Genomic DNA, 26,643 nt, shown 5'->3' on the forward strand with positions numbered 1-26,643 from the left:
CCTTCAAATAACAGAAGTCTCCATATAAATGGGCTTAAACAGTTAGGAAATATTTGATCTCACAGTTAGGGATGGCCACAGAGAAGGTCAGCACCAGGGCTGGTTGATTCAGCAGCTTAGTAATGTCACCAAGAGCCCAGGGTCTGTCTGACTCTGGTCTGCCTGCCTCAGGGATAAGACTTGTCCTCATGGTGTCAGAATGGTGGCCAGGAGCATCTGGATGCTCTGCTCTGGCCCTCCTGGTGGCTGTGAGCTCCTGGGCTGAGGCCACATCCCCATTCCTACACAAAGGTGCTGACAAGCTTTGTCTCCCACAGCCACACTGGTGAGAAGCCCTTCCAGTGCATTGCATGTGGCCGTGCCTTTGCCCAGAAGTCTAATGTCAAGAAACACATGCAGACCCATAAGGTGTGGCCTCCAGGACGCAGCGGTGGCACCGTCTCTCGCAACTCTGTGACTGTACAGGTCATGGCCCTGAACCCCAGCAGGCAGGAGGATGAAGATAGCACAGGTGGGTAGAAGTGGGGAATGCCATTCTCCCCACACCTCTCCTCTGCAGCTTCATAAGTTTTGTTGCTAGCTGTGTGACCCTGGGCAACCTCCTTAACCTCTCTGGGCTTCAGTCTTTTTCATCTATAAAACAAAAATGGAGCATGGATGAAACGAGGGATGACAAATGTACAATATATGTGCATTACTCTAATACTGTACCATGGCAGACATCACTAATAAATCACCTATTCTTTTTTGTTGTGCCTGGATCCTGCCTTAGAATCTGTTTTCAATATAATGCTCCAGGCAATCACTGTCAGTTGACCAAAAATTAAAACCTATTTGACTTTCATGGGCAGATGGTCTCCAGAGACCTTTATACTTTGTAGGATTCTCATCTGAGCCATCACTTGTCTCTGAACTAATGATCCTGTCCCTGATATTGATTTAATTCCTCTCCTCCCTGGGGGTCGAACACTTACTAGGCCTAGAGCAGTGCTGTCTTAACAAATATATAATATAAGCAATATATAGAACTAAACATTTTCTAATAGCTACATAAAAACAAAACAAGATGAAATTAATCTTAACTATATATTTTATTTAACCCAACACATTAATAGTACCATTTTAATATATAATATAAAGAAATTTATAATGAGACATTTTACATTCTTTTTTTATATTAAGTTTTTGAACTCCAGGGTGTTTTTACATCTTAGCACATCTAGATTTGGACTGGCCACATTTCAAGTTCTCACTTGCCACATGTGGCTCATGGCCACTGTATTGGGCAGCATAAGGCCGGAGCCTTCCTGTGCAGCCCTGTGGGTGAGCAGTGCCAACCACACACAGCTAATGAAGAGGGTGTTCTCTGCAAGCAACATATGCCTACTTTTATATGACCTTCTGGTTTGGACTAGCCCTACTGTGTTTAGCCATTCTGTGTGTGCCCTCTGAGTTCTTGTGAACTCTGGTGAAGAAACCATTTCTTTCCAAATTCCTGTAGTGCCTAGCCCCAAGGGTTCAACCATTGAGCAAACACTTATGGAGGCCTACTGTGTGCCAGGCCACTGGGCCTATGGCGATGAGGTCCGAGGCCCCTGTCCTCAGGGAGATTGAGGGAAAGGCAACTAAACAGATGGTTGTAATCAGAAAAAGGAGCTGGGAGGCATCATGAGCACAGCTCGGAGTGATATTCAGGGTTGTTAACAACCACAGAGAGGTCTAGAGTGTCCGAGGGGGAGGCCTGCAAGGGGATTGGAGGCAATAGCTATTCATCCATGGGAGTGTAAATATTCAGTATTTAAGCCCCTGGGGCGGTTCTGTCTGCACACCAGCTGCGCATGAATGCAGTGCCTTCAGTATGTCGTCCAACACCGAGCACGTGGTAGGTGGCGGGGTGGATGCAGCGGAGCACACAGTGGGTGCTCTAGGAATCCTTCCCGAGTGGCAAGTCTCTCTGTCCTGACTCTTTGTTTCTCAGTGAATTGCCTCCCTGGCTTTCTCCACAGGGTTGGGCCAGACCCTGTCAAGCACCCCACAGCCCCAAGCCTTGCCCTCAGCAGGCGAGGATGAGGGTGACAAGCTGGAGGCCAAGCAGGTGGTCCTCATTGATAGCTCCTACCTGTGCCAGTTCTGCCCCAGCAAGTTCAGTACCTACTTCCAGCTCAAGTCCCACATGACCCAGCATAAGAATGAGCAGGTAGGTGGGTGCTGGGTAGCAGGGGGGCTGTTTTTGGGGAAAATCACAGAAAACTGACTCAAACTGGCTTAAGCAATTAGGAAGTTTGTTTCCTCTCATAACAAGCTGTCAAGATAGGGCAACTCTGGGCCTGAGACAATGAGTTGACTCAGCAACAAGACCCTGTGTGTTTCTATCTCTTGTCTCTACTTTCTTAGGGTTTGGACTTGTCCTCTACTGATGGTTCACCTGTGGTCCTGTGATGGTGGTTGCTTTTTCTCAGCAGAAGTCCAGACACAGTATTATCCATGAGCATACAGGGGTTATGTTTTCGTGTCTTCTTTCAGAGCAAGGAAACCTTTCCCAGAAACTTTCTGTAGCCTTCTCGTTGGTCAGAGCCAGTAAATGTGTTCTATCGCTTAGGAATGCATTGTTATGCTGTAAATAATAGATAACAGGTTTTATTTCTCTCACAACACAAAAGGTCCGTAAGTAGACAGTGTTGGGCTTATATAGCAGGTCAGATAATACATCATCATAGACTCTGAGTTCTCCTGGCTTTCTGCTCTGCCATCTTTAGCATGTGGCATTTATCCTCAAGGTTGCAGGATGGATGCTATACCTCCAGCCATCACATCTGTATTCTAGTCAGGACAAATGCAGAAGTCAGAGAGGACTTCTAGGAAGCTTTTTCCTTTTTGTTCTAGGAGTCATACCTTCCCCAAAGACTACTGCCTAGATATCATTGGCAAGAAAGGAGTCATATGGCTGACACTTGTTGCAAGGGAGCCAGGGGATCAAGGGTTTTAACTAGGCATGTTGCCACTCTGAGCAAATGAAGGTTCACTTTGTTAGGAAGAAGGAGCATGTGGAATTGAAACCCTGAATATGCCATGCAACCCTAACTGTCTCACAACCCTATAAGGAGTACATACTACTTGTCAAAGTATAATTTTCAAAATGTGAATAACATAATTCTCATACAAATAGCATAGTGAACATGAGTCAGAATTTTACTTACCTCGTAAATGAGGGAACTGGAAGCCAGTCAAAGAGAATATGAAACACTGATATCTATACCCATATATAACTATGTTAGTGAAAAAAAGGAATCCTGAAATAAGATTGCTAAATTTGACACAAATCTGGTTAATATCCTACAGGGCAACAAAACCCGTAACCTTTGGGGTTATCTTTTCCACATGACAGAAATCATTTACATTGGATCAGTTTTCTACAAGTGAACATTTAACTTTAGAGTTTGGGTCTTAATCAGCAGTAAACAGTCAAAACAAGTCACATCACCCAGAGAGTGAGATAACCCTTGGTGTCTTAACTGCCTTAACCTAACTGCTTGCTAGACAGCAGTTCTCAAAGTGAGGTCCCGGACCAGCAGCTTCAGCATCACCTGGGCACTTGGTGGGAATGCACGTATTCAGGCCACCCAGACCAGCTGAATCAGTTATTCTGGAAGTGGCACAATGTGTTACTATGATGCACGCTCAGGTTGGAGAGCCACTGTTGTAGTGCGACATTGGAAGGACATGATGTCATCTTTTCACATCCTTTCAGGATGGTATCATTCTGGGTTTTGGATAATTTTTCTAAGTATATCTAGGACACACAGAGCCTGCGGGAAGGGTCGTGGGGCTGTTGTGACTGGCTGAGAGGAGGGGACCTTCTGATCAAAATAAAACCAGGGCTTCAGCAGCAGGGCCACAGGGGAACAGCAGTTGGATCTCCCACCAGCAGCATTTGAGGTGGATGCCACAGGGTTGGGGGTGGCAGTGGAGGCAGCTCTCCTACCTTCCCTCACCTGTTCTGCCTCTTCCCTCAAGGTGTACAAGTGTGTGGTCAAAAGCTGCGCACAGACATTCCCGAAGCTCGACACATTTCTGGAGCACATCAAGAGCCACCAGGAGGAGCTGAGCTACCGCTGCCACCTCTGTGGCAAGGACTTCCCCTCACTGTACGACCTGGGCGTGCATCAGTACTCACATAGCCTCCTGCCGCAGCACAGCCCCAGGAAGGACAACGCTGTCTACAAGTACGTGCCCTCCCACTTCCCTCTTCCGGCAGAGAGCCTGGGGTCTGCTCCCTCGGTCATTCTGACTGCTCAGGACCAGTGAGACATCTCAAAGGGCCCCGGGATCCAGCCTGGCAGAGTGGGTTCTGCCCCTTGGCACTGATGGAGGAAAAGATGCCGGCCCTCCCTGTATCATTCTTCAATGTGGCAGACATTTATCCTAAAAAAAAAAAACAAAAACCTCAATAAAGGGAAGCCAATCTTTCCTTGTTTGTAGCAGAAAAAAGATTTTTCCCCCGAAGGTAAAATACTATGAAAATAGTATTATTTCTGGTAATCTACAAAATTTAGGTTACAGTTTGGAATGATGCACTGATTCTTACATGAAAAAATGAACAAGGACATATTTGAAAGCAAAAATCATGAAAATAAGTTTCATTTGTTTTATAATCCATGATATTTAGAATTCAAGTTGAAGCTATATGCTGATTCTGGGAATGAACAAGGGATGAACCACGTGTAGATTTTATTTCGGGTGATTTTTTTCTGAGAATCCTGTACATCGCTTTAGTCTCCTGTTTCAGTCATAAAAAGGGTCCCTTTGGTGGAAATGATGAAGGACTCCCTCAGTTTTGCCACGTGCTTTTAGTCCTTAGATCTTCAAATCATTCCCTTTGGAGCTACTAATCCTGTGATCATCCTTGTGGAGTGTCTCTACCTTCTTTGCTTTCCTGTCCCTCTTGCAGACTCTCCTTTGCTGATGGTGTCATTTGCAGATACCCACCATCATTTTCATGACTTGGTGGAATCGCTCATTTTTGCCCCACGTTCATTTTGCTGTGCATTTGTCCTGTGTCTTCTGGGATCAGCTGCCTCCCAAAGCCTAGCATGCAGTGCGTGGGGATAGGTGCCAGTGAGAAACAAGTGAGGGGTGTTGTGTGGGGACTCCTTCCAGTTCATTAGTGAATGTTTTCGTGTTAGAATGGCTTTTGCATCTCTCTACAAACTTGTATCTGCAGGAACTTGGCTGACAACCTCTGTTAATGGAGTCCCCCTGTAACTCTGGGCTGAGGCTTCTGGGGTTCAGAAATAAGTAAATACAGACCTTGAGTTTAGAATGCATAGGCTGCTTAGGGCAACAAATATGTATTCTTATCATATACTGTGATAAAATCATAAATCCTAAGCATATGTATATAAAGTACAGAAGTACTGTGGTGGGAGATAGGGCAGAGGTGTCCTAGGAGCAATGATACCTGAACTGGTTTTTGAAGAATGAGTAGGAGTTTGCCAGGTAGGCAATGGGTGGGGTGGAGTGCGTTCCTAGCAGGAGGAACAGCAAGTGTACAGATGTAAAGTAAAATAGCAAGTAGTTCAGAATGACTGTTCTGTAGAATGGCGGTGGGAGGGGGTATTTAGATGGGGCCTGGGGGAGAGAGTGAGGCTGGGGCATGAGGGCCTTGAAGAAATCACAAGGACTTTGAGGAGTTGGCAGAGGGACTGGGACTCAAGAAATGGGGTGATGGGCACTGGCCCTGGGAGAGACTGGGGAATGGGGCCAGAGAGGCTGCAAAACTAGGTGAAGCTCTGACCAGCTAAGGGGTAGGTATTTCTGGGTCAGAATGAATAGTTCACATTTGTGCTCAGAGGGCATTTTCTTTTTCTTTTGCCCTTCCAATCTGTGGATTATCTGTGAGTTTCTATAGCTGTGTGGCTCTCTCTGGGGTGCGATGCCAAGTAAAAGGAAGGGAGCACCTACTATGTGCCAAACTCTGACTTAGGGACATTGATCCCTGCAATCTGGGAGGTAGGTTGTGTCAATCAGCTCTGGCTCCTGTAACAAAATGTTATAGACATATGAGAGGAGCGGGGATCGGGGGGTGCCCTCTCTCTCTGGTCTTTTCTTATAGGAACACTAATCTCATCAGGAGGACCTGACACTCAAGATCTCATCCAAACCTATTCACCTCCCAAAGGCTCATCTACAAATACCAACACATTGAGGGTCAGGACTTCAACATATGAATTTTATTTTATTTATTTATTTATTTATTTATTGTATTTTATCATGGTACTGGAGATTGAACCCAGGACCTCGTGCATGCTAAGCATGTGCTCTACCCACTGAGCTATAACCCCCACCCCCTTCAACATATGAATTTTAGAGGGTCACAGTTCAGTCCATAGCAGTGTTGTTCTCCCAGTTTTGAAGGTGAAGGCACTGAGGCTCAGAGAGGAGAAGTGACCTGCCCACCAGAGTAACAATGTCAGCACAGAGCTGGAATTGAAACTCTTGTCTAGGACCTTGGAAGCCTCATAGCTCTGGTTTTGGAGTTTTCAGGCTGAGGATTGAGCCCAATTCTGATAGCCTTGTGATTGCAGTCAGTCACTTCTCTCAGGTTCTCTTGCCAGGATTAGAGTGTCAGAGGGCCTTTGTAGCCATCGGATCTGCTGGCCCCAAAGTCAGGTTTGGGTTTCTCTGATTTGACCTCCTGGTGGATCTAGGATCAGCACTTTTGGCAGGAGTATCAAGTGATGCTATGTATTTCTCCCCACGTTGTACCAGGAGATGCTTGATGCTGGTTGAGCCCGTCACTGGGGAGTTACCTTGCATGACTCAGTTCAGGTGGCGTTTCTGGCAGGAAGGTTTAATTTCAATGGTATTTAAGCTAAGCCGCCTCCCACACAAACCTGTGCCTCCTTGCCACTGCCAAAGTCTGTGCGATTCCCACCCTCTCCTCCCACCAAGCTTGCGAGCCCTCTGCCTTCCTGGTAGCTTTGTTCCCACCCCACCTCCTCTTTCTTTCTTTCCATCTGGAGGCATTTAGCCTGTGGTTTTCAGGGTGTGGAGTGAGAGGGGCCCACCACAGGTGCAGCCTGCCCGCAGGTTTCCCAGTGGCCCTGGCGTACAGATGGCAGGGCACACATTTCTTTTTTTGGCATGAATTGCCCATCTACCTCTGGTATGCCTCACTGGTGCTGCATTGTAAGTGGATCCATTTGCTGGTGAATGTTTTCATGGTGGGGTCTTTTCCTCAGAGTGGCTTGTGGCCTGAAACTGCTGTTTTGGGGGCATGTTAACCAGAGTAATGTTAAGAGTGAAGACTGTGTTTATGAGCTGTTTGGCACCCCTGTGTCCTTTGACTCTTGTGATAATCTTAAGAATGACTGAGGGGCAGGTCCATTTGGAATTCCTACCCCGTTTAATGGATGAGGAAACTGAGGGTCAGAGATGGGAAGGAGCCAGGCCTGGATCCTTGTCTGTCTGACTCTTTCATATAACAGATTGTCACTGGTGCTCAGGACAGGTTATGAACAGGACAGATATGATCCTGGCCTCCAGAGCCCACTTGCTGGTGGAGGAGACAGATAATAATCAAGTAAGTAAATCAATAAAATAATTCCAGGTAATAAGTGCTAAGAAGAAAATAAAACTGGGTAACAAAGTAGGGAGTGGCTAGGGATGGGCTGTGGGGCAGCTTGAGACAGGGTGGTCAGGGAGGGCCTCTCTGAGGACATAGCATTTGAGCTGAGACATGAAGGATGAAAGGTGCCTCCCAGGAGAAGACTTCGGGAAGAGTGTTCCAGATCATAGGAACAGCATGTGCAAAAGCCCTGAGGTGGGATTGAACTTGGTGTGTTCGAGGTACATTAAGGAGGCCAGGGTAGCTGGAGCAGAGTATGTGTGATGGACAGTGGAGAAAGGTGAAGGTGGAAGTATGACTGGTCAGACCAGTAGGGCCTTATAAGCCAACGTGGGGACTTTTAAGTAAGAGTGTGACATGGTCTAATTTTAATTTTTAAAGACTCCTGCTGACTCCCCTGTGGAGAATGGACTACAGGGGGTGAGTTAGGGCAGGGTGAAGGCTACTGCTCATGCCCTAGAGCTAGAGATGATGACAACTTGGACCAAGATGGAGACAGTGGCAGGCAAAAAGAGTGGACTGATTGGAGAATGAATTAGTTGTAGGGTTTTGCCTCCTGATGTCAGAGGAGGGGAGGGGCTGACTCCCACGTCTGCTGGGAGAGCCCAGCCCCAGGGATCCAGCCAGTACACACGTGGCTCTCTCACTTCTCTGTTCCTTCCCATTTAGGTGTGTCAAATGCGTTAATAAGTACTCCACCCCGGAGGCACTGGAGCACCACCTGCAGACTGCCACTCACAACTTCCCCTGCCCGCACTGCCAAAAGGTGACAACCCCTGCCCTTTCCCCCTAAGACCCTGCCATCTCCTTCTCCTCTCCTACCTCAGTACATGTGGGCCAAGTTTGGGGTTGTCTCCCCAGACAGCACTTCATCTTTGAAGAGTGAGAGCTCTGCCTGGCCTGTCTTACCCACTGGACACCACCCGTGACCATTCTGGATCTGCTGCTGGGCTGAGCGGTCCAGGCCAGGCTGATGAGTGAGGCCTCTTCATGAGCCCTTGACCGCATGGGACCAGACCCAGCATCTGAACAGTGGCCTCCAGCTTCCTGATGTCTTGTTCTCCTTGTTATTATTATTGGTTCTTCTTTTCAGTGGATCTGAAAGCCCTCATTGTCCCTTAATTGTCATCAAATATCCAGGCAGTGTTCCATTTTCCACTTGTCCCTAAAACATCACAATTTTTTTAAAGTTTGTTTGTTTCAATCAGGCCCATATATTGTGATTGGTTGATAGACCCAAGTTCCTGTTAATCTACAGGCTCCCCCCATCAGTGCTCCTTTCTTTTTTTTTCCCCCTTTTAATTTATTTGTTGAAGAAACTGGGCCATTGGTCCTGTGGAGTTTCCTGAAGTCTGGATTTTGCTGATTGCATCCCCCTGATGTGTTTAACTGGTTTCTTTGTTCTACTCATTTTCTTACAACCTTACATGGAAGATTTTCCGGGACAGCCCTGGTTTCACTTCTCCCTCATTGTAGATGTTTCTTATTATACAGCCTAATTTGGGGTTTTGAAATTTGTGGTCCGAATAAAAGTTATCATGAATTAGCAAGAACCACATGCCAGATACTGTTCTGAGCATGTTATCTTAACTGACTCATTTAACCCTAGGAGGTAGGCATAGCCCCATTTTATAGACAGGGAAACCAAGGCACAGAAAAGTCACCCAGCTGGGAAATGGTGGGGCTAATAAGTAGCTGGGTCTGTGCCCTTGACCACATGGAATGAAAAAAATGAATGCCCTTCCTATGCCTGGTGAGGAAGGAGATTTTGGCTGCTGTATTTTCTGGCTTTTCATTACCTTTCCATTTATTTCTTCAGTTATTTGTTCATTTTTTCATTCATTCCTTTGCTCGTCATTCATTTGACTCAGGCCCTGTGCTGGGGAATGAAAAACCCCTCTCCGCAGTCTTGGAGATTCCGTATGAGCGAAGGGCTGTGATTCAGTGGGTTAGATGCTGACTTGAAAAATGTGGGTGCATATTCAAGGGCAGGATTTGCTTTGCCTGGTATGGCACTGAGCAGTCATGGAGGGCTTCACAGAAACAGTGACAGCTGAGTTGGAAGAGTAGGAGTTTGTCAGGCTGAGAGAGAAAGCCTCTCTGGACAGAAAAAACAGACTGGACAGAAGCTCAGAGCTTCTTGAGTGTGTTTTTTGGGTAAGGACTGGGAGCTGTGACGTCCTCAGGGCTCAGCTTGGTACTGTGGGCCCTGGTCCTTGGTGGGCAGAAAGGAAGGTGCTTCCATCAGGGCTGGTAACGAGGGGCCCCTTGAGCTCAGAATGTGGCAAGGGCTGGTGAGTCAGACCTGACGCCGCTGACTCCTGTTCTGCCAGGTGTTTCCTTGTGAGCGCTACCTGCGGCGTCACCTCCCCACCCATGGCAGTGGGGGCAGGTTCAAGTGCCAGGTGTGCAAGAAGTTCTTCCGGCGGGAGCACTACCTCAAACTGCACGCTCACATCCACTCAGGTGGGTACCCTGCCCCCCGACCAACTCCTGCTCAGTCCCCCTTCCCCTTCCCCCAACCTCTCTCTATTCCTCCTCCCCATCCCCCTCCTGGCCCTCCCCCTCCCTCTCTTTATCCCCCTCCCCGTCTCCTTCCTGGCCTCCTCCCCACCTGCTCTCTCAAGTGAACAAGGGGTTCCAACCAACACTAGGGTAGAGATGAGCCTCTGGAGGCTGTTGGGGGACTCTTGGCTCTGCCCCTGACAGTCACCCCCCAGGACCATTCAGAGCCCCTGGAGGTGGGGGTGCTGTTCTCCATGCAAAATTCCCTCCCAAACCTGAATAAAACCACCTCTCCTTAGTTCCCCAGTTGAGACATGCTGACATTTTATTTTTTTAATTAAAAATTTTTTTTATTAGTTAAAAAATTCTATTTTGTTTTCCACTGAAAAGGATCTAAACATGGAGAAAACCTGAGGAGAAAATCTTTGCCAGGATAAAAGCATATATGTGAAACAAATCCCCTTTTCACCTCAGATGGACAATCCAAATGTAATGTTTTGTTTTGGTTTGGTTTTTATTGTGATGTATGGTAAAAAATACATTTTACATGCAACCCAGGAAACACATATATACACACAAAGTGTATTGAAACAAGAGTTTCACAAGACAGTATTTTCTATCCATATAGTTTTATTTTTTAAAATAACCACCATCAGGTTGTGACTTCGAGTTTGCAATTTGAAAAGTACTCCTAATTGCCCTCCCCAAAGAGAATTGCTGTTAGTGGTCTCGTCTGGGTCATTCTAGTTTTATTTTACCTCTATACAAAGCACTTGCTTATTTTTACACAAGTGAGCAGATATTATAACTCTATATGTACCTTTTTTACTTCATTTATCAATGCACCTTGAAGATGTTTCTACTAGCATCTTCTTTTTCTCAGCTACGTACTATTGTGCATTTATCATCTTTGATTTAATCATTTCCATGTGGATGGACACTTAAATTATTTTTTCAGCTGTTAGTTTGTACACATAATGCTGTGTGGGTCTCTTGACAAGCTTTTGGGAGCATTATCTGTAGTGTATATTCCTAGCAATGGAAATGCTAAGTTAAAATGTATATGCAGTACTGAGTTTCAGTTTGGGATCATGAAGGAGTTCTTGAGATGGATGGTGGGGATGGCTGCACAACAATACAAATGTACTTAATGCCACTGAACTGTACAGTTAAAGATGGTTTAAATGGTCAATTTTATGTCTATTTTACCACGATAAAAGAAGAAAAAAAATAAATGCATTTGCAATTTTGGTAGATATTGCCAAATTGCTTTCTTCACGGTTTTTAAAATTATTATTATTCAAAAGTAATACATGCTTATTGTAAGAGCATATGGGAAGGAAGCAGTATTGAAGTACCTGTAGAAAAATGTTGAATTCCTCCTTCAAATCCTAATTGCTACTGAGAGTTTGGTGTGTTCCCTCCCTAGCTTTCTCCTTGCATATTTTGTGTGTATTCAAACACATATGGCCAGGGCTTTTTTGGAGGATGAGGATTGTATTTTTTTCTAACAAAAGTGGGACTGTTTTAAGCTGTCCTATGGTTTTCTTTTCCCCCTAGCAATATGGCCAGTAGATCTTTCCAGATCAGGAAACACAGACTGACCTTAATCTTTTTAATGACTGCAGAACATTTCATTGTAAGGACCAGAATTTCCTCAGTCACTGGGTTGGGATCTTTCAAAAGTACTTTATTCATTCCAGAGGGAGAACAGAGAGGAAATAATGGCAGGAAATAAAACATTCCAGTAATAGCCCTGTTTCAAAGGGCAGGTTGTGACCCATAACCCCTGTAAGGAGAGAGCTGCTTTCCACGCCCCACCCTCAGCCCCGCCCATGAGTTCTGCAGCAGATGACCTGGGGCATCTCAGGTGGGCTTGGGCACATTGCTGCACTGGAATCTTAGTCCCCCCAAATACCAGGTGTAGACCGTGAACCTCAGTCTTCTCATCTAGTACTTTCCTGATGATTTGTTGCAAGGATTCAACTAGATAAGGTGTAAGGGCCCTGTGGTGGGCCCTGTTTCAGCAAGTGTCACTCAGCTCAGACCTTAGACTCATCCTTGACTCTCTTCCTCTCACGCTCCACAGCCAGGCCATTGGCAGGGCTGCCGATTCTGCTTTCTGGACTTTGCCTGTACTTGGCCACTTCCCATCTCTTGCACCAGCCTCCTTCCTTCCTGCCTCCACCCTCACCCTCTCAGGCTGTTCTCTCCATGTAGCCAGAGGGAGCCTGTGAAACTCTAAAGTCTGATCCTGTCCCTCCTCTGCTCAGCCCCTCTGCTGGCCTCTCATCTTGCTCAGAGTAAAACCCTTGGCCTTCCAGGGCCTCCCTGTTGGGCCTGGCTGCCTTGCCTACCTCATCTTCTGCCTCGTTATCCCTCCCCTGCTCCATTCCCGCCACACAGGCCTCCCAGTTGTTCCTCAGACACACCAGGCGCCCCCACCTCTCCTCCTGCCTGGGACCCTCACTCCCAGATTTCTGCATAGCTCTCTCCCTTACCACCTCAGGTCTCACTTCAGATGTTACCTCATCAGAGAGGCCTTTCCTGACCATCCTATCTGAAAAAGCCCCCTCTTCTTGGCAAAACAGAGTCTGGAGGAATGAGAGAGGCTGTGTTCCCCCAGGCCACCTCCCTAGAGGAGTTACTGCCCTCTAGTGGGGACTCCTGTACCCCATATTCAGATTCCCTCTCATGGGACCCTTGGTCCCCCAACTGTGTTTCCTGATGCAGGTGAGAAGCCCTACGAATGCTCAGTGTGTGAGTCTGCATTCAACCGCAAGGACAAACTGAAGAGACACATGTTGATCCATGAGCCATTCAAGAAATACAAATGCCCCTTCTCGTAAGTAGAGAGTGGCGTGGGTGGGAGGGGGCAGAAGACCCAGCTGTGGGACAGACGAGGGGCAGGGCTGAAGGCTGAAGGTCCTCTCTTCTTTTGTCCTGTCCTGGGTCCTGCCTGGCTGCTTTGCTCCCCACCGCCCCCTGCTTCCTTGCCCAGCCCTGAGGGTGGATGAGGGAGTCCCTCCTGCCCAGGGGAGCAGAGGAGCCAACAAGAAAATCCTGACCAGCGCTCCTGATCAGTGTTTTGGATTCTAGGACACACACGGGCTGCAGTAAGGAGTTCAACCGGCCAGACAAACTGAAGGCTCATATCCTCTCCCACTCTGGTAAGTCGCTCCTGGACCTCCCAGAGGGTCTGGATCAGCTCAGGCCCCCTGGGGTAGGCCCCCCAGAAAGAGCAGACACATCCCATGAGGCTTATTATCGCTGCCTGGTACATTCCAGCCAACAGACTTTCACTCCCGTGAGCCGTGAGCGCAGCCTGTGTTAGGATTTTCAGGTGTACAGAGGTGAGTCAGACACAGTCGCCCAGGAAGCTGACTCGAGAGGAGATGACTGTATATCAGAGAGACACCCACTGTGATCGAGGTGTGGGTCAGGTGTGGAGGGAGATCCAATTCTGACAGGGTCCCAAATAAGGCCAAGGAGGTTCCTTGGTCTCCTGGGCAGAGCACGGCAGCTGGGGTGTGGAGTAGGGGTCTCTGTTACCACTATTCAGTTTCCCTGGGGACTCCATGGAGCTTTCCCTGGGGCTGCTGCTTTCCTAGAGCAGTTTGGCTGGCTTTCCACATACCATCTGGTCTAGAACACAGTTTCTCAATATTGGCACTATTGATATTTTGGGCTGGATAATTCTTTGTCGTGGGTGGCTTCCCTGTGCACTGTAGGATGCTTAGGAGCATCCCTGGCCTCTACATCACAGTTGTGATGACCAAAAATGTCTCCAGGGGACAAGCCAAAAGATTCCTGGAGAGTCAAGTCATCCCTGGTTAACAACCCCTGGTTTACAGAAAGGATTTAGGGGCTAAAGAAAGTTTGAAAACTTGGAGAGTAGATTGAGGACTTGGAGACAGAGGGCCTGGCCTTGATTTTTGACATTACCACTGTCCTGCTGTGTGGCTTCAGGCAAGTTACTGCCCCTCTCTGAGCCATCATCCCAGGAAGGCTGAGGGAGCCATGGCACAGGCTGAGTGTGGGATGGAGTTGACTTCATGGTGAACATGGAAGCACCAGTGATTCATTCAGTGAGTTACTACTGAGAATCTACCACGTGTCAGGCACTGGGGGTGTGCCATGGGGGAATCAGGCAGAACGCCACCCAGCCCTCCTGGGGAAGCTTAGCATTTAGTGGCAGAGATCAAAAATGAACAGCAAACAAGTATGTTACAGCAAAATATGCTGAGTGCAAAGATGGAAATAAACAAGAGTGAGGGGGCAGAGAAAGAGGGGAGGTGGGTATCAGGGAGGACCTCCGAGGGGAGGTGACATGAAAGCTGAGTCTGAGGGATGAGAAGAGCCAGGAAATGGCTTCCAGGGTAAGGGAACAGCAAATGCAAAGGCAGGGAAGAGACTGGCCGGTGTCTGAGGCAAGGAAAGGTGGGCAGGAGGCCTGGTGTCAGAGAACAAGAGGGGAGAGAGGGAGGGGATGGGGCTGAGAGGTGAAGAGGGTTGTCAGTTGCCATATGGCTTTGTGGGAGACTTGGGAAATCTCTGGGGCATTTGGGGCAGGGAATGTCATGGAGAGGTTTTATGAAGACCTCTCTAGCTGCTCTGTAGGGAATGGTCTGAAGGGGCCAGACCAGAGTGGAGAGAGATGATGGTGACCTGGCAAAGTTAGCCAAGGTTTGGGGGCTGAGCATGCTATTCCAGGCAGAGAGAAACAGCAAGTACAAAGGCCAAGAGGCATTTGAGGAGAGTGAGTGTGGCTGGCACAGAGTAAGTGGCTGGGAGGAGATCGGAGATGAGACCGGAGGGAGCAGAGCCCAGATCACATCCATGCTTATAGAACAAGCTGAGAAACTGGGTTTTATTCCAAGTGCCAAGGCACCATTTTAGGGTAGAGGATCTGGGCGCCTCTCACTGCCTTCCCCTTGCTCCCCAGGCATGAAGCTCCACAAGTGCGCCCTGTGCAGCAAGTCCTTCAGCCGCCGCGCCCACCTCGCTGAGCACCAGCGCGCCCACACTGGCAACTACAAGTTCCGCTGTGCTGGCTGTGCCAAGGGCTTTTCCCGCCACAAGTACCTCAAGGACCACCGCTGCCGCCTCGGCCCCCAAAAGGACAAGGACCTGCAAGCCCGGCGGCCCCCCCGGAGGAGGGCAGCCCCCCGCGGCGGCAGCAGTGGAGGGCACAAGGTGGTGACTCCCCTGCCCGACCCACTGGGGCTGGAGGAGCTGAAGGACCCAGAGGCCGGGCCAGTGCCTGAGGCCGCCCCAGGCAAGCCCCCCTTCTCGGAGCCGGATGCTGTGCTGTCCATCGTAGTAGGGGGTACGGTGGGGGGCGAACCTGAGCTGGTAGTGCCTGGGCATGCCGAGGGCCTGGGCTCCAACCTGGCACTGGCAGAGCTGCAGGCAGGGGCTGAGGGCCCATGTACCATGCTTGCTGTGCCCGTCTACATCCAGGCCTCAGAATGACAAACCCCTGGTGTTTGTTCCCAGGGTCTTGCGTGATTCTCACCTTTGGGTCTAGGGCCTCTGGGAGCAGACTAGAGATCCTTCCCAATGGAAGTGAGCCATTGGTCAAAATCCTTTCGGAATGTCATCTGTAAACCCTAGCCCATGGCCGCCCCGCTGTGTCTCCTATCCTGCTGGAAAGCCCTGCAGCATCCTGGAATCTGAGGCAGGGATGATGGCAAGAGAGACGGCGAAGTCTGAGTGGCCCAGGGTCTGGCTGGTCCAGGCTGGTGGTCAAGCTGCCTGAGACAGAAGACAGGGCAGCCCGCCCATCCCTCCTCCAGGCTGCCTTGGGGTAGTCTCTGATCAAGCTGCTCTTCAGGAGTCCTGATGTGGTTGGAGCCCTGATCTGCTGGACCTTTTCATATGAGGCTCCTCACAGCATCCCCTGGCCACTCTGTGTTGTAGGCATATAGGAGGCTCTTGGGTATCTACCATTGTTAGAGTGCAGCTATCAGCCAGATCTGGCTTCAGATCCAAGCACTGACACTCACTTGCTGTGTGACCTTGGGTAAGTCACTTCACCTTTCTGAGCCCTGTGTTCCTCATTTGTACAGTGGGGCTTAGGACAGTACTACCTCATAGGGCTGTCATGGGGATCCAGTATGATGAAATGTGAAAAGGGTTGGGTATTGTGCCTGGCACTCAGGAAGTGCTCAGTGCTCAGAAAGTGCTCGATAAATGTTTATATCAAAATGTGTGTCCAGATGGCTCAGGCCCTAGCTCTGGCAGTTCCGTTCTTAGCCCCTAGGTGGCAACATTCCTCCAAAGCGTATGCAGGCCGAGGGGTCCCATGGCTCCTTACACACAACTGCACTACCCCAGTAGCCTTAGAGAGGTTTAGTGCTTCCTGACAATTATTTCAGAATGTGTCCTTGGAAACACACAGAGGAAGGGGTTTGTGCTCACTTTTGACAATGCAGCATGTTGGGCCTCGCCCCAAACCCTTTGGAATCAGAAACTGACCAGAGCCAGAGAGATCTCTGGATGGCCATAGATGCCCCCACATCCAGCATTCCCTTCCCCGCCTCCAGCTCGTCCAGTGGGGAGCAAACCAGGCTCACTGGGAGACAGAAAGGGAGAAAAGGGACTTTGAGCAATGCTTTCTCCTTTATCTTCACCCCCACCTTGCTGGGCCACTCTGCCTTAGTTACAGGAGAGGACACTGAGGGCTGGAGAGTGGACCAGGCAGGTTGTGGGAGGACTGTCAGACTCAGTTTTATCACTGGGTTTCCTTGAAGGCTGTCACATCCCTCAGACATCTGTGTGTGGGTCTGAGGCTGGAGCTCAGAGCAAGTCGAACTTCCTCATATCCTCAGGAAGGATATGATGCAGGAGGAGGGATGAGTAAGGCAGCTGTGCACAGCTGAGGGGTGAGTGTGGTAAGCGTACCCAGCCCACAGAAAGGCCGGAGGAGGGACTAGTGGGGACAGGAAGTCTCAAAGGAGGCTAACACTTGATCTAGGCCTTGACACAGAGTATGTTGGATGGACAGATGGACGAAGGCATGCCAGGTAGAGCAGGGCATGAGCAAAGACCTCGAGGTATGACAATGCAAGGCCTGTTATGTTCTGGGCCTGGTGAATAGTCTAGGATGACAGAGACTTGGGGAGGTGGGTGGATCATGATAATTATTAATACGCTTCAAGCCTCCACAGGATGGATGCTGTGCTAAGACTTTTATATCATATCATGTCAGCCCCATTGGGTGAGAATTGTCACTTTCCTTATTTTGTCAATGAGGAAACGGAGGCACAGAGAGGCAGTTTCTTGCCCAAACACACAGCTAGTAAGTCACAGAGCTGGGATTCAGGCTGGGGTGGCCTGCCTTCAGGTGCCCTTAGCCACTCTGCTCTACTGAAGTATGGGTTGATGTTGAATCAGAGAGAGCCTTGGATGTTGGGTTAAGGAATTTTCTTCTCTACAATGAATATACTCTCTTTTCTCTGTAATGGAAGAGTCATGGGTGCATTAAACATTTTTTTAAACTGTAACAATGATAGTGAAAGAAATGTTAGAGACCACATCTCCATTGTAATACAACTACTTAAGTTATATTTCTGTCTCTACTTCCTGTCAATGTACACACGCCTGTACTTAACAATAATCATGAGGGTTAACAGTTAGTAGGCACTTATCACGTGCCTGGCGTGTCCTAAGCACTTTAAGGTATGTCCTACTTTAAATCCCATTTTACAGCTGAGATGAGGCAAGATTTAGTAGCCTCAAGTCACACAGCAGTAAGTGGCCAAGCCAGGCCCTAAAACAAGGGCCATATCAAGATCAGGTCTAGTATTTAACAGAGGTGTGAAGTTGGACTGTGGGAGAGGAGACTGGGGCAATGTTGGGGTTCTCATAGCTGAAGCTGTCCTAAGTTGGCAGATGGGGAGACTGAGGCCCAGAGAGGGAAAGGCCTGTGGTCAAAGGGTCACTCAAAGTTGATGACAGAGCTTATCCAGGGCCCCAGGAGCCCTCACAGGGCCCCAAGATGCTTGACAGAGTATACTGTAAAGAGGAACAGACTTGGGCATCCAGGGTCCCACAGATTTTGGCATCAGGCAGAGCTGAGTTTGAATCTTGGCTCTGCGTCTTCCCAGCTGTGTGACTGTGGCAAGTCACTTAACCTCTCTGAACCTTGGAATCCTCATACATCAAATGGGGAGTATAGTACTCACCCAATGAGGTTGTTGTCACAACTCAGAGAATTCAGATAAAGCAGAGATCACAAACTGGCAGCCCATGGGTTGAATTCTGCCTACAGATAGACTTTGGCATTCACAGCGTTTGAAAAAAATGAGCCAACGTTGAAAAATAAAGAAATTAAAAGACTGCAGTCATGAAAGGTGAGATGTATTCTGTCTGTGTCAGGAATAAGACAAAGATGTCTGCTCTTGTGACTGACATTATATTGGAGACCTAGTCAAAGCAAGAAAAGAAAGAAATTGTGCAAGGATCAGAAAGGAGGAGATAATAGCAAGGATGCTGAAATAATAGCAAGATCAACATGTAAAGATTTACTGTGTTCCTGTACTCCAGAAGCAATTAGAAAGTGTAATTAAATATTTGGGAGATTTCACATAAAAATCTGGATTTCTAACTTCCATTGAAAAATGGGGTGTCTGGCACAGTTGGGCAGCAGGCAGATGGAGCTGGGCCACCAGCCCTTTTAGGTGGGTACATGTGTTACATTTGTTTCAAAAGTGGGAAAGCAAGGTGGCCAGACGTGGCCACATGATTTTTCACGTTCCTGGCCCACTTTACTCATTCATCTTATTTCTAGTCTCTGTAGGTATATGACTTACTCTGTAAATTCCGCTTCCTTTTCTTCCAGTCCTCTGTCTACCTCTCAGCTAGAGCTGGCCTCAGTTTCTCTATCAATAAATGTGGGTAGTTGAGTTGTGACTTCACTGACTGTATACTAAGCACCAAGCCCTGTGCTCTATGCTTTATTTACATGTTACTAAGTCCTCAAGACACCCCTTGGAAGCAGGCTATCTCATTACACCCATTTTACAGGTGGGAAAACCAAGGCTCAGAGAGGCATCACAACTTGCTCAAGGACTCACAGCCAGAATGTGTGGAGCGGAGCCTCCAGTCCAGGACTGATAGACTCCAAAGCTCTTGTCTTCTTTTAGGATCTCTAAAGTCCTCAGCTCTAATGGGCTATGGGGTTTTTTTGGAACCACTTCTCTGAGGCTCCAACCACTGCTCGTCTCCTGGACACACTGCTCTGTCCAGGATGCCAGCCTCTCCTACAAGGATGACTGTATCATCAGCCTTCCCTTTGGTCTCCCTGCTTTCTCTCTTCCCCTACTATGATTCATTCTCTTGACAGCAGCCCAAGGGATCTTTCTAGACCCTCAATCAGGTTATGCCACTTTCCTGTTTAAAGCCCTTCAGTGGCTTCCAGTCTCTCCCAAAATGAAATCTGAAGTTTTCCCTGTAGATTTCAAGGTTCTACCTGATGCAGCCCTCACCTCTTACCCCTCTTTTCTTTTCTTTTTTTTTTTTTAATTTTTTGTTTTGCAGTGGGGAGGTAATTAGGTTTATTTATTTTTTTACCTTTTCAGTGGAGGTACTGGGGATTGAACCTAGGACCTAGTGCATGCTAAGCATGCACTCTACCATTTGAGCTATACCCTCCCCCCTCCCCCTCTTTTCATATTCCCACTCCAGCTACACCTGCCCTCTAGCTATTGCTCCATCATATAGACTAGTTCCTGCCTCAGGGTCTTTACACTTGCTCTTCCCTCTGTCTAGAATGCTCTCCCCCCAGATTTTCATATGGCTGGCTGCCCCCCTCTATTCACCTTTGTCCAAAAGTCATTCCCTTAGAGAGGTCTTCTCTGGCTAATCTGTTTAAAATAGCCCTCACTTACTTCTATCATTCTTTAGTCCCTTACCCTGCTTCATTTTTATTCATCATCCTTGACATTATATTAGACATTTCTTTGTTTTGTTCTCCTCACTAGAAACAAAAGATCCATAAGAACAAGGATTTTTGATGGTTTATTCACTGATATATCTCCAGTGGTTAGACCTACCCAGGAATTGCTGGACAACACTTGTTGACATACTTTGTGAGAACAAGGTCCCCTCTACTCACCCCTCCTCCCACAGAGGCCAAGGGTAAGTTTTCCCCGGTAAGAATCCGCCGCGCAGGCTGAGAGAGAGCTAGGAGGTAACATCTGATATAAAGGACTCTTTTCTTTGTCTTAAGAAGGAGCTGAGAATATCTGGGACAAATGACAAAGGCTGTGGCTTGAAAGTCCCAGTTCCAGAGCAGGTATCCTGCCTCGCCCAAGAGAACCGGTTGGACCAATTTTATCACCGTGGGGAGAAAGAAGTGGAGGTGGCCGCTGCAGATGCTGCCAACCCCCAAGGCTGCCAGCAAATGTCTCATGGGTTCTCAGGGCCTGAAGGGTGGTGGTGGTCGGGAGGTTAGCAGATTCTACATCAGGGTTAGGGTGACTCACTACTGGCCAAGGGTGGCTGGTGTATGATCAGGCACAGAACCTGAGGCAAGAGGCCAAGGCCCAACTTCAGGGCCTTGGGCTTTTTGTAGAATCACAGAGAGTAAGCTGCAGCCCAGAAAGGGAAGGTTCTTTTCCAAAGCCTCATCTTGGCAAACTGAGTTCAGATCCAGCTCTCCTGACCCCCAGGTCATTGCTACCTCAGTTCATTCATTTATTCATTCAACAAATATTTGATGAGCATCTACTGTATGCAGGCATAGTTCTAGGCATTGGTGGTACATGGTGAACCAAACAGATAATGAAAGATCTATGGAGCTTTCCACTTCCCCCTCTCAGGTTCTACTGGGCCTGTCCTACCCCTATTGCTAACTTTGCCCTATTCCCCAAGGAGGTCATACCTTCTCCCAGGCCCATCACACTTCATTTATTTGTTTGTTTGTGTGTGAGGCTGAGTCTCCCTAAAACCAAGTTCCTTTATGGAGTTTATGACAAATTTCTCTGTCTAAAACTTTATTCTTGTACTTGTCCTCTCTGACCTCAATCCCCTTCTTGTCCACTCTGACCTCAATCCTGTGCTAACTGAACACTAACTGGCCAGTTAGATGACCAAGATTGCTGTTATTGATAACATAATTCATGTACTAAAATTGCTATCATAGGCATCATCATTAATGTAAAAACTGAGACTTTCTACAGGGCAAGATGAGCTCCCAGACCCCCAAGCCATGGACTACTTGGCCAGAGAATCATAAAATAGAGACATCCTGACTCCCTACACCACCATTAAGACACAGAAATGCCACAAGACAATGATTAATCCCAGTTCCTTTTTTCTTCCCCTTTAAAACGTCCCTGACTCAGAGACCAAGGTGGAGTGGATCTGAGACTTGTCTCCCACTCCCTTGCTTGGCATCCTTCAAATAAACCCTTATTTTGCCACGACCATCAGCTGTCAGAGTTTGGCTTTCTGTGCTGTGGACACAGGAGCCCTTGCTCAGTTACATTCGTATCTCTGTCCATTCATTCGTTTGGATGTATGTGGTATAAGTATGGTGGCTAAGTAAGTTGTCTCTGCCCCTGCAAGCTGAGTGACCTTGAGCAAGGTATTCAACTTCCCTGTTTCTCCAGCATCGAATGTACAAAATGGGGACAATAATAATGCTCACTTCATGCAGTTGTGTGAGCTAAATGAGGTAATGCATGTAAACTGCTCAGTTTGGTGTCTTGCTTAGCACAGAGTGCTCACTAAAGATTTTCTATTCCTTTCTGGGGGTTCAGATGCCAGCCACATCACTTAATAATGGTGTGATCTTGGATAAGGCATTCAACCTCTCTAAGCTTCTGTTTCCTCAGCTGTAATCTGTACCTACCTCATTGAACTACAGTTGGATGATTAAACGAGAAGAGATAATCTATGTAAGCCATCTGACTCAGTGAGGGCTCAATAGATACTATTATTATTCCTGTTGTTATTGTTTATTTTGTAAATACATATTGGATGCATATTCTGTGCCATGCCCTTTACCTATGTTATCAGTGAATCCTCAGAAAGGCTTGGTGAGGAAGTTCATGTCTCTTTCACAGATGGGGAAATAGAGGCAGATGAAGCACCTTGCTACATGGATGAATAGAAGAGCCTCAGTTCTAATCTAGGTTAGTGTGGTGGGCACCAAAATGTGTTTTCTTTTCAACACACTTTAAATTAAAATTCGCATAACATAAAATTCACCATTTTAACCATTTAAAATGTACAATTCAATGCTTTTTAATTGGGTTTTTGTCTTTTTTTTTTTGAGGTGTAAGAGTTTTTTAAAAATATATTCTGAATATTAACTAGTATTCTCAGGTATGGAATTTGCCAATATTTTCTTTCATTTTATGGGTTGTCCTTTCACTTTCTTGATAATGGACTTTGATACACAAAAGTTTTTAATTTTGGTGACGTCTACAATATTTATTTTCTTCTTTTGTTACTTGTGCTTTTGGTGTCATATTTAAGAAACTGTTGCCATATTGAAGGCCCCAAAGTTTACACCTGTGTTTCCTTCTAAGAGTTTTATAGTTTTAGCTCTTGCATATAGGCCTTCGATCCATTTTGAGTCAATTTTTGTATATGGTTTAAGGGGGGAATGCAAATTCATTCTTTTGTATTTGAATATCCAGTTATCCCAACACTATTTGTTGAAAGACTGTTTTTCCCTGTTGAATGGTCTTGGTAATCTTGTTGAAAATCAATTGACCATAGATGTATGAGTGTATTTCTGGATTCTCAGTTCTGTTCCATCGATCTATATATTTATCTTTATGTCAGTACCACACTGTTTTGATTACTGTAGCTTTACAGTAAGATTTGAAATCAAGAAGTGTGAGTCCTCCAGTTTTGTTTTGACTATTCAAGGCCCCTTGAAATTTCATATGAGTTTCAGAATCATCTTATCCATTTCTGCAGAAAAGGCAGCTCATATTTTTATAGGAGTTGTATTGAATCTGTAGATCAATTTAGGGAGTGTTGCCACCTTACAAATAATAAGTCTTCCAAACCATGAATTCGGGATATCTTTCCATTTATTTAGCTGTTTAATTTCGTTCAACAAAGTTTTGTACTTCTCAGTGTACAAGACTTTCACTTTATTAGGTTGAACAGTTCTATTCCTAGTTTGTTGCATATTTTTATCAGAAAAGGGTGTTGGATATACTCTACAAAGTCTTTTGTATTTGACTGTGTTTGACTTGGTTTTTACAACTAAAAATCAGCAAAGTCCTTTGTATTTGATGGTATAATTATGCAAGACCAAGTCATAATAATTTTTATTATTCATAATTCAAACCCCATTATTTATAATAGGTTTTACTAATTCAGCTTTTCTTGACACATTTTTTAAAGAAAGTTACAAATATATGGCAGAGTGTCTTTAACCATGTGACCTTGAGCAGTTTCTACTTCTGTGGGTCTCAGTTTCCTCAACTGTAAAATAGAGATGGTATAATGATACTTATTTCATGGGGCTTTGGTAGGTGGAGATAAGATGGAATTTTGTATGCAAGGTATTTGGTAAACAAATCAAAACTGTATGCTTCTATTGCTGCTCTTACCAGAGATATTTTAAGATTGCAATATAACATGTTTAGTTAAGTACATAAGGTATGCAAAGAGCACTGATCTTAAGCATAAAAATATAAATTTGTACCTGCCCATGTGAACACCACTGGATCTTGATATAGAACCTGTCAGCACCCCGCAAAGGTCATCCTGCCTGGTCTGTACCACCCTAGGAGGTGACTGCTGTTCTGACTCCTATTACCGTGGATCAGAAATTAGTTTTGCCTGTTTTCAAACTTTGTGTAGATGGAATCATACAGGCATTTGTGTCTGATTTCTTTCACTCAACATGATATCTGTAAGTCATCCAAGTTGTTGCAAGTAATGGAAGCTCATTCTTTTCACATTGTTTTTAATGAGGTAATACCAGTGGGTCACAGTTTGAAAAGCCCAAGAGTCCAGAAAAATGAAGGCCAGGAAAGCCCAGAGCTCTCCAGTATTGAGCCAATACACCCTGTGAATCTCTACCAAGACAGTTGAATCCTTAGCCAGGATGACAGCTACCTTGCCCATGCATCACCACCTCCCATTCCACACGCTAGGTAGACATCAATAATTGATCTCAGCACAGCACATTTTTACAAAGAGTCCTGATGCAACCTCAGAATTCTTCTCAACCCAGTAATCCAAGTGGTCCACACCAATTAATTGGGAGGTACTCAGGATTAAATCTGAATCTTCTGCTATCATATCCCCAAGATGTTTTACTGGGCTCCCAGAGTTATGACATGAGGGGCTCTACTATCATCCACTGTTTCCCCCCTAGCAATAGGAGACTGCTGATGGTGACGTCTACAGCATCTGCCTGTTCATATATTCTTTGGGTCATAGATCAACCCCAGCAGGTGTTTTGCTACCTGTGTGCCTGGTTGCAGCATGACTTAGATAAGAGGGGAGGGGCACATTGCTTAGATATGGAGGGGTTGCTGTACCACATGAGATGGCTTGATTTAAGCCTCCTTGTTTTTATTATTTATTTATTTTGTTATTAAAATTTTTTTTTAATTTTTAGGGAGAAGGTAATTAAGCTTAATTATTTATTTTATTTTTAGAGGATGTACTGGGAATTGAACCCGGGACCTTGTGTATACTAAGCATGTGCTCTACCACTGAGCTATACCTTCTTTGTTTTTTATTTTGATAAAAATATATCAGTGTCTCAATTATAAAACAAATACAAGTGTGACTTATGTTTCACAATGTATGCTGCTGTGAATTCTTGGAAAAATTTCTTCCAACCTGGAAAGTTGTGTGAAATGAACTCTCACCCTCTGGAAATGGTTACCTGTATGTGCAGGCTGGGGTTGTGGCAGATTACAACAAGAATGATAACAACAAGAACTGAAGCATGTTTTTGTCTACATGTCTACATAATAGTCTGGGGAGGAGACAAGACTAATGTATGTGAAATAATAAAGGAAAAGTTCTGTAAAGTTCTCATTTATTTGAAACTCTGTTCCCAAGTGACAGGATCCAGGAAGGAATGAAAAAGAAGCCGTGTTTTCCTTCATTGAAGAGCCCTTCAGATCCTCACTCAGAACTGATTCAGTCTTTGTTTTCATGCAAGACTAACTAATGAATGCAAGATTAGAAGCAGCAGATCAGATTGGTGGGCTTAGGGGAAGTATTGGCTGCTAGACACAGCCTCACTGCTAATCGATGGAGAAGTGATTCTGTTAGCAGATAGAGGGACCTCTAAATTGGAAATCGCACCACACGGGTGGGCAACCCCTCTCCCCAAATGTGTGGGTCCTTGCCTGCTGACTGAAAAAGAATTCTCAACAGAGGCAGAGGGACAAAGTGAAAAAAGAGCTACTTTTATTGCTCAGAAAGAGAGAAAAGAAAAACACTCGAGTGGGGAGCTGTCAGCCGGGGAGCTGGTTGAGACAGCTCCAGTTTTTGATTGGGCCACAGGGTCTTTTATCAGAAGGCTCTGCTATCATTATCTTCATTCTGGTGGTGGTGCTAATTACTTTCTGTTACAGGCTCTTCCCTCCCTCGGAGCTCAGCCCTAAAACAGAAAGTTTGGCAAAGAGGAAGACATTGGAGTACGTCCCTGGAGTTAATGAAGCAGCTGTGGGACATAAGTTGTCCTGTTGTAGAACGATGTCCTTGGAATAAAGGAGCCAGCTGTGGAAAAAGAGAAATGTCCTGCCTTTATCAGCTTGGCACTTTCTTCCCCTTGTTGGAAGCCAGTCAGGGTCAGTAAGCCCGTCTAATCACTTCCCTCAATTCTTGACAGCAAAAGACAAGGGAAAACAATGAAATGTAACCCCACAACCAGCTGGACTTGTATAATGCAGAAGCGAAAAAAATTCTCAATACTTCTGCTACTATTTAAAGTTCTGGGTCTTCTCCAGGTTAATTATGATTGTGCATAATGATCACCCAGAATAATATACACATTTCTGAGCACTTACTGTGCTAGGCCTATGCTAAGTAAGCACTTTACATTCCTAGCTCACATAAGCTTGGAAGTGGTCTTGTAGTTATCTTCAGTTTATAGTTTTGGAAAGGGAAGCACACAGACTAGGGGAAGTAAATTGCTCAAGTACATACTCAAAGTGGGTTTTGAACCTTTGCAGTCTAGCTTTGCTGTTAGCCTCCACTAGGTTTTGAAGAACCTGTTAGGTAAGCAAAGAGTACAAAGGCATAGCAGGTAGAGGGAACAGCATATGCAAAGACTGGGCTAGTAAGTTAAGCTAGTCAGTGGCTCAATTTCTGAGTCTTGTTTACGCACCTACAAAATAGTAACAGTATTCTCTCGTGAGAAATATGATGATGCACGTAAAGCATTTTCACAGCGCGTGGATCATAGAATGTGCTTAATGTTAATTACTTTTTAAGAAACACTATTATTTCTCTTCATGTCTTACTCAACGCAGACTGGTTCCAAGGAAACTACGTTTCCCAGCATGCCA

At 46.2% G+C, this 26,643-nt stretch overlaps 1 protein-coding gene across 3 annotated transcripts in view; it reads left to right on the forward strand.

The window, feature by feature from the left end:
- ZNF341 (zinc finger protein 341) overlaps positions 1-25,158 on the forward strand; it is a 43,282-nt gene extending 18,124 nt beyond the window's left edge. For 2 of the 3 annotated variants that reach the window (XM_074347159.1, XM_074347160.1), the window contains 8 exons: positions 318-511; positions 2,007-2,197; positions 4,015-4,223; positions 8,297-8,393; positions 9,961-10,093; positions 12,866-12,977; positions 13,232-13,302; positions 15,078-25,158. In XM_074347159.1, coding sequence (XP_074203260.1) covers positions 318-511; positions 2,007-2,197; positions 4,015-4,223; positions 8,297-8,393; positions 9,961-10,093; positions 12,866-12,977; positions 13,232-13,302; positions 15,078-15,607 — 1,537 coding nt within the window. In that variant the 3' untranslated portion in view covers positions 15,608-25,158. The remainder of the gene's footprint in view (positions 1-317; positions 512-2,006; positions 2,198-4,014; positions 4,224-8,296; positions 8,394-9,960; positions 10,094-12,865; positions 12,978-13,231; positions 13,303-15,077) is intronic. The other variant, XR_012500605.1, reaches the window with a different exon arrangement.
- The last annotated feature ends 1,485 nt before the right edge of the window (positions 25,159-26,643 follow it).

This window comes from Camelus bactrianus, chromosome 19, assembly GCF_048773025.1.
Source record: "Camelus bactrianus isolate YW-2024 breed Bactrian camel chromosome 19, ASM4877302v1, whole genome shotgun sequence".
NCBI lineage: Eukaryota > Metazoa > Chordata > Mammalia > Artiodactyla > Camelidae > Camelus > Camelus bactrianus.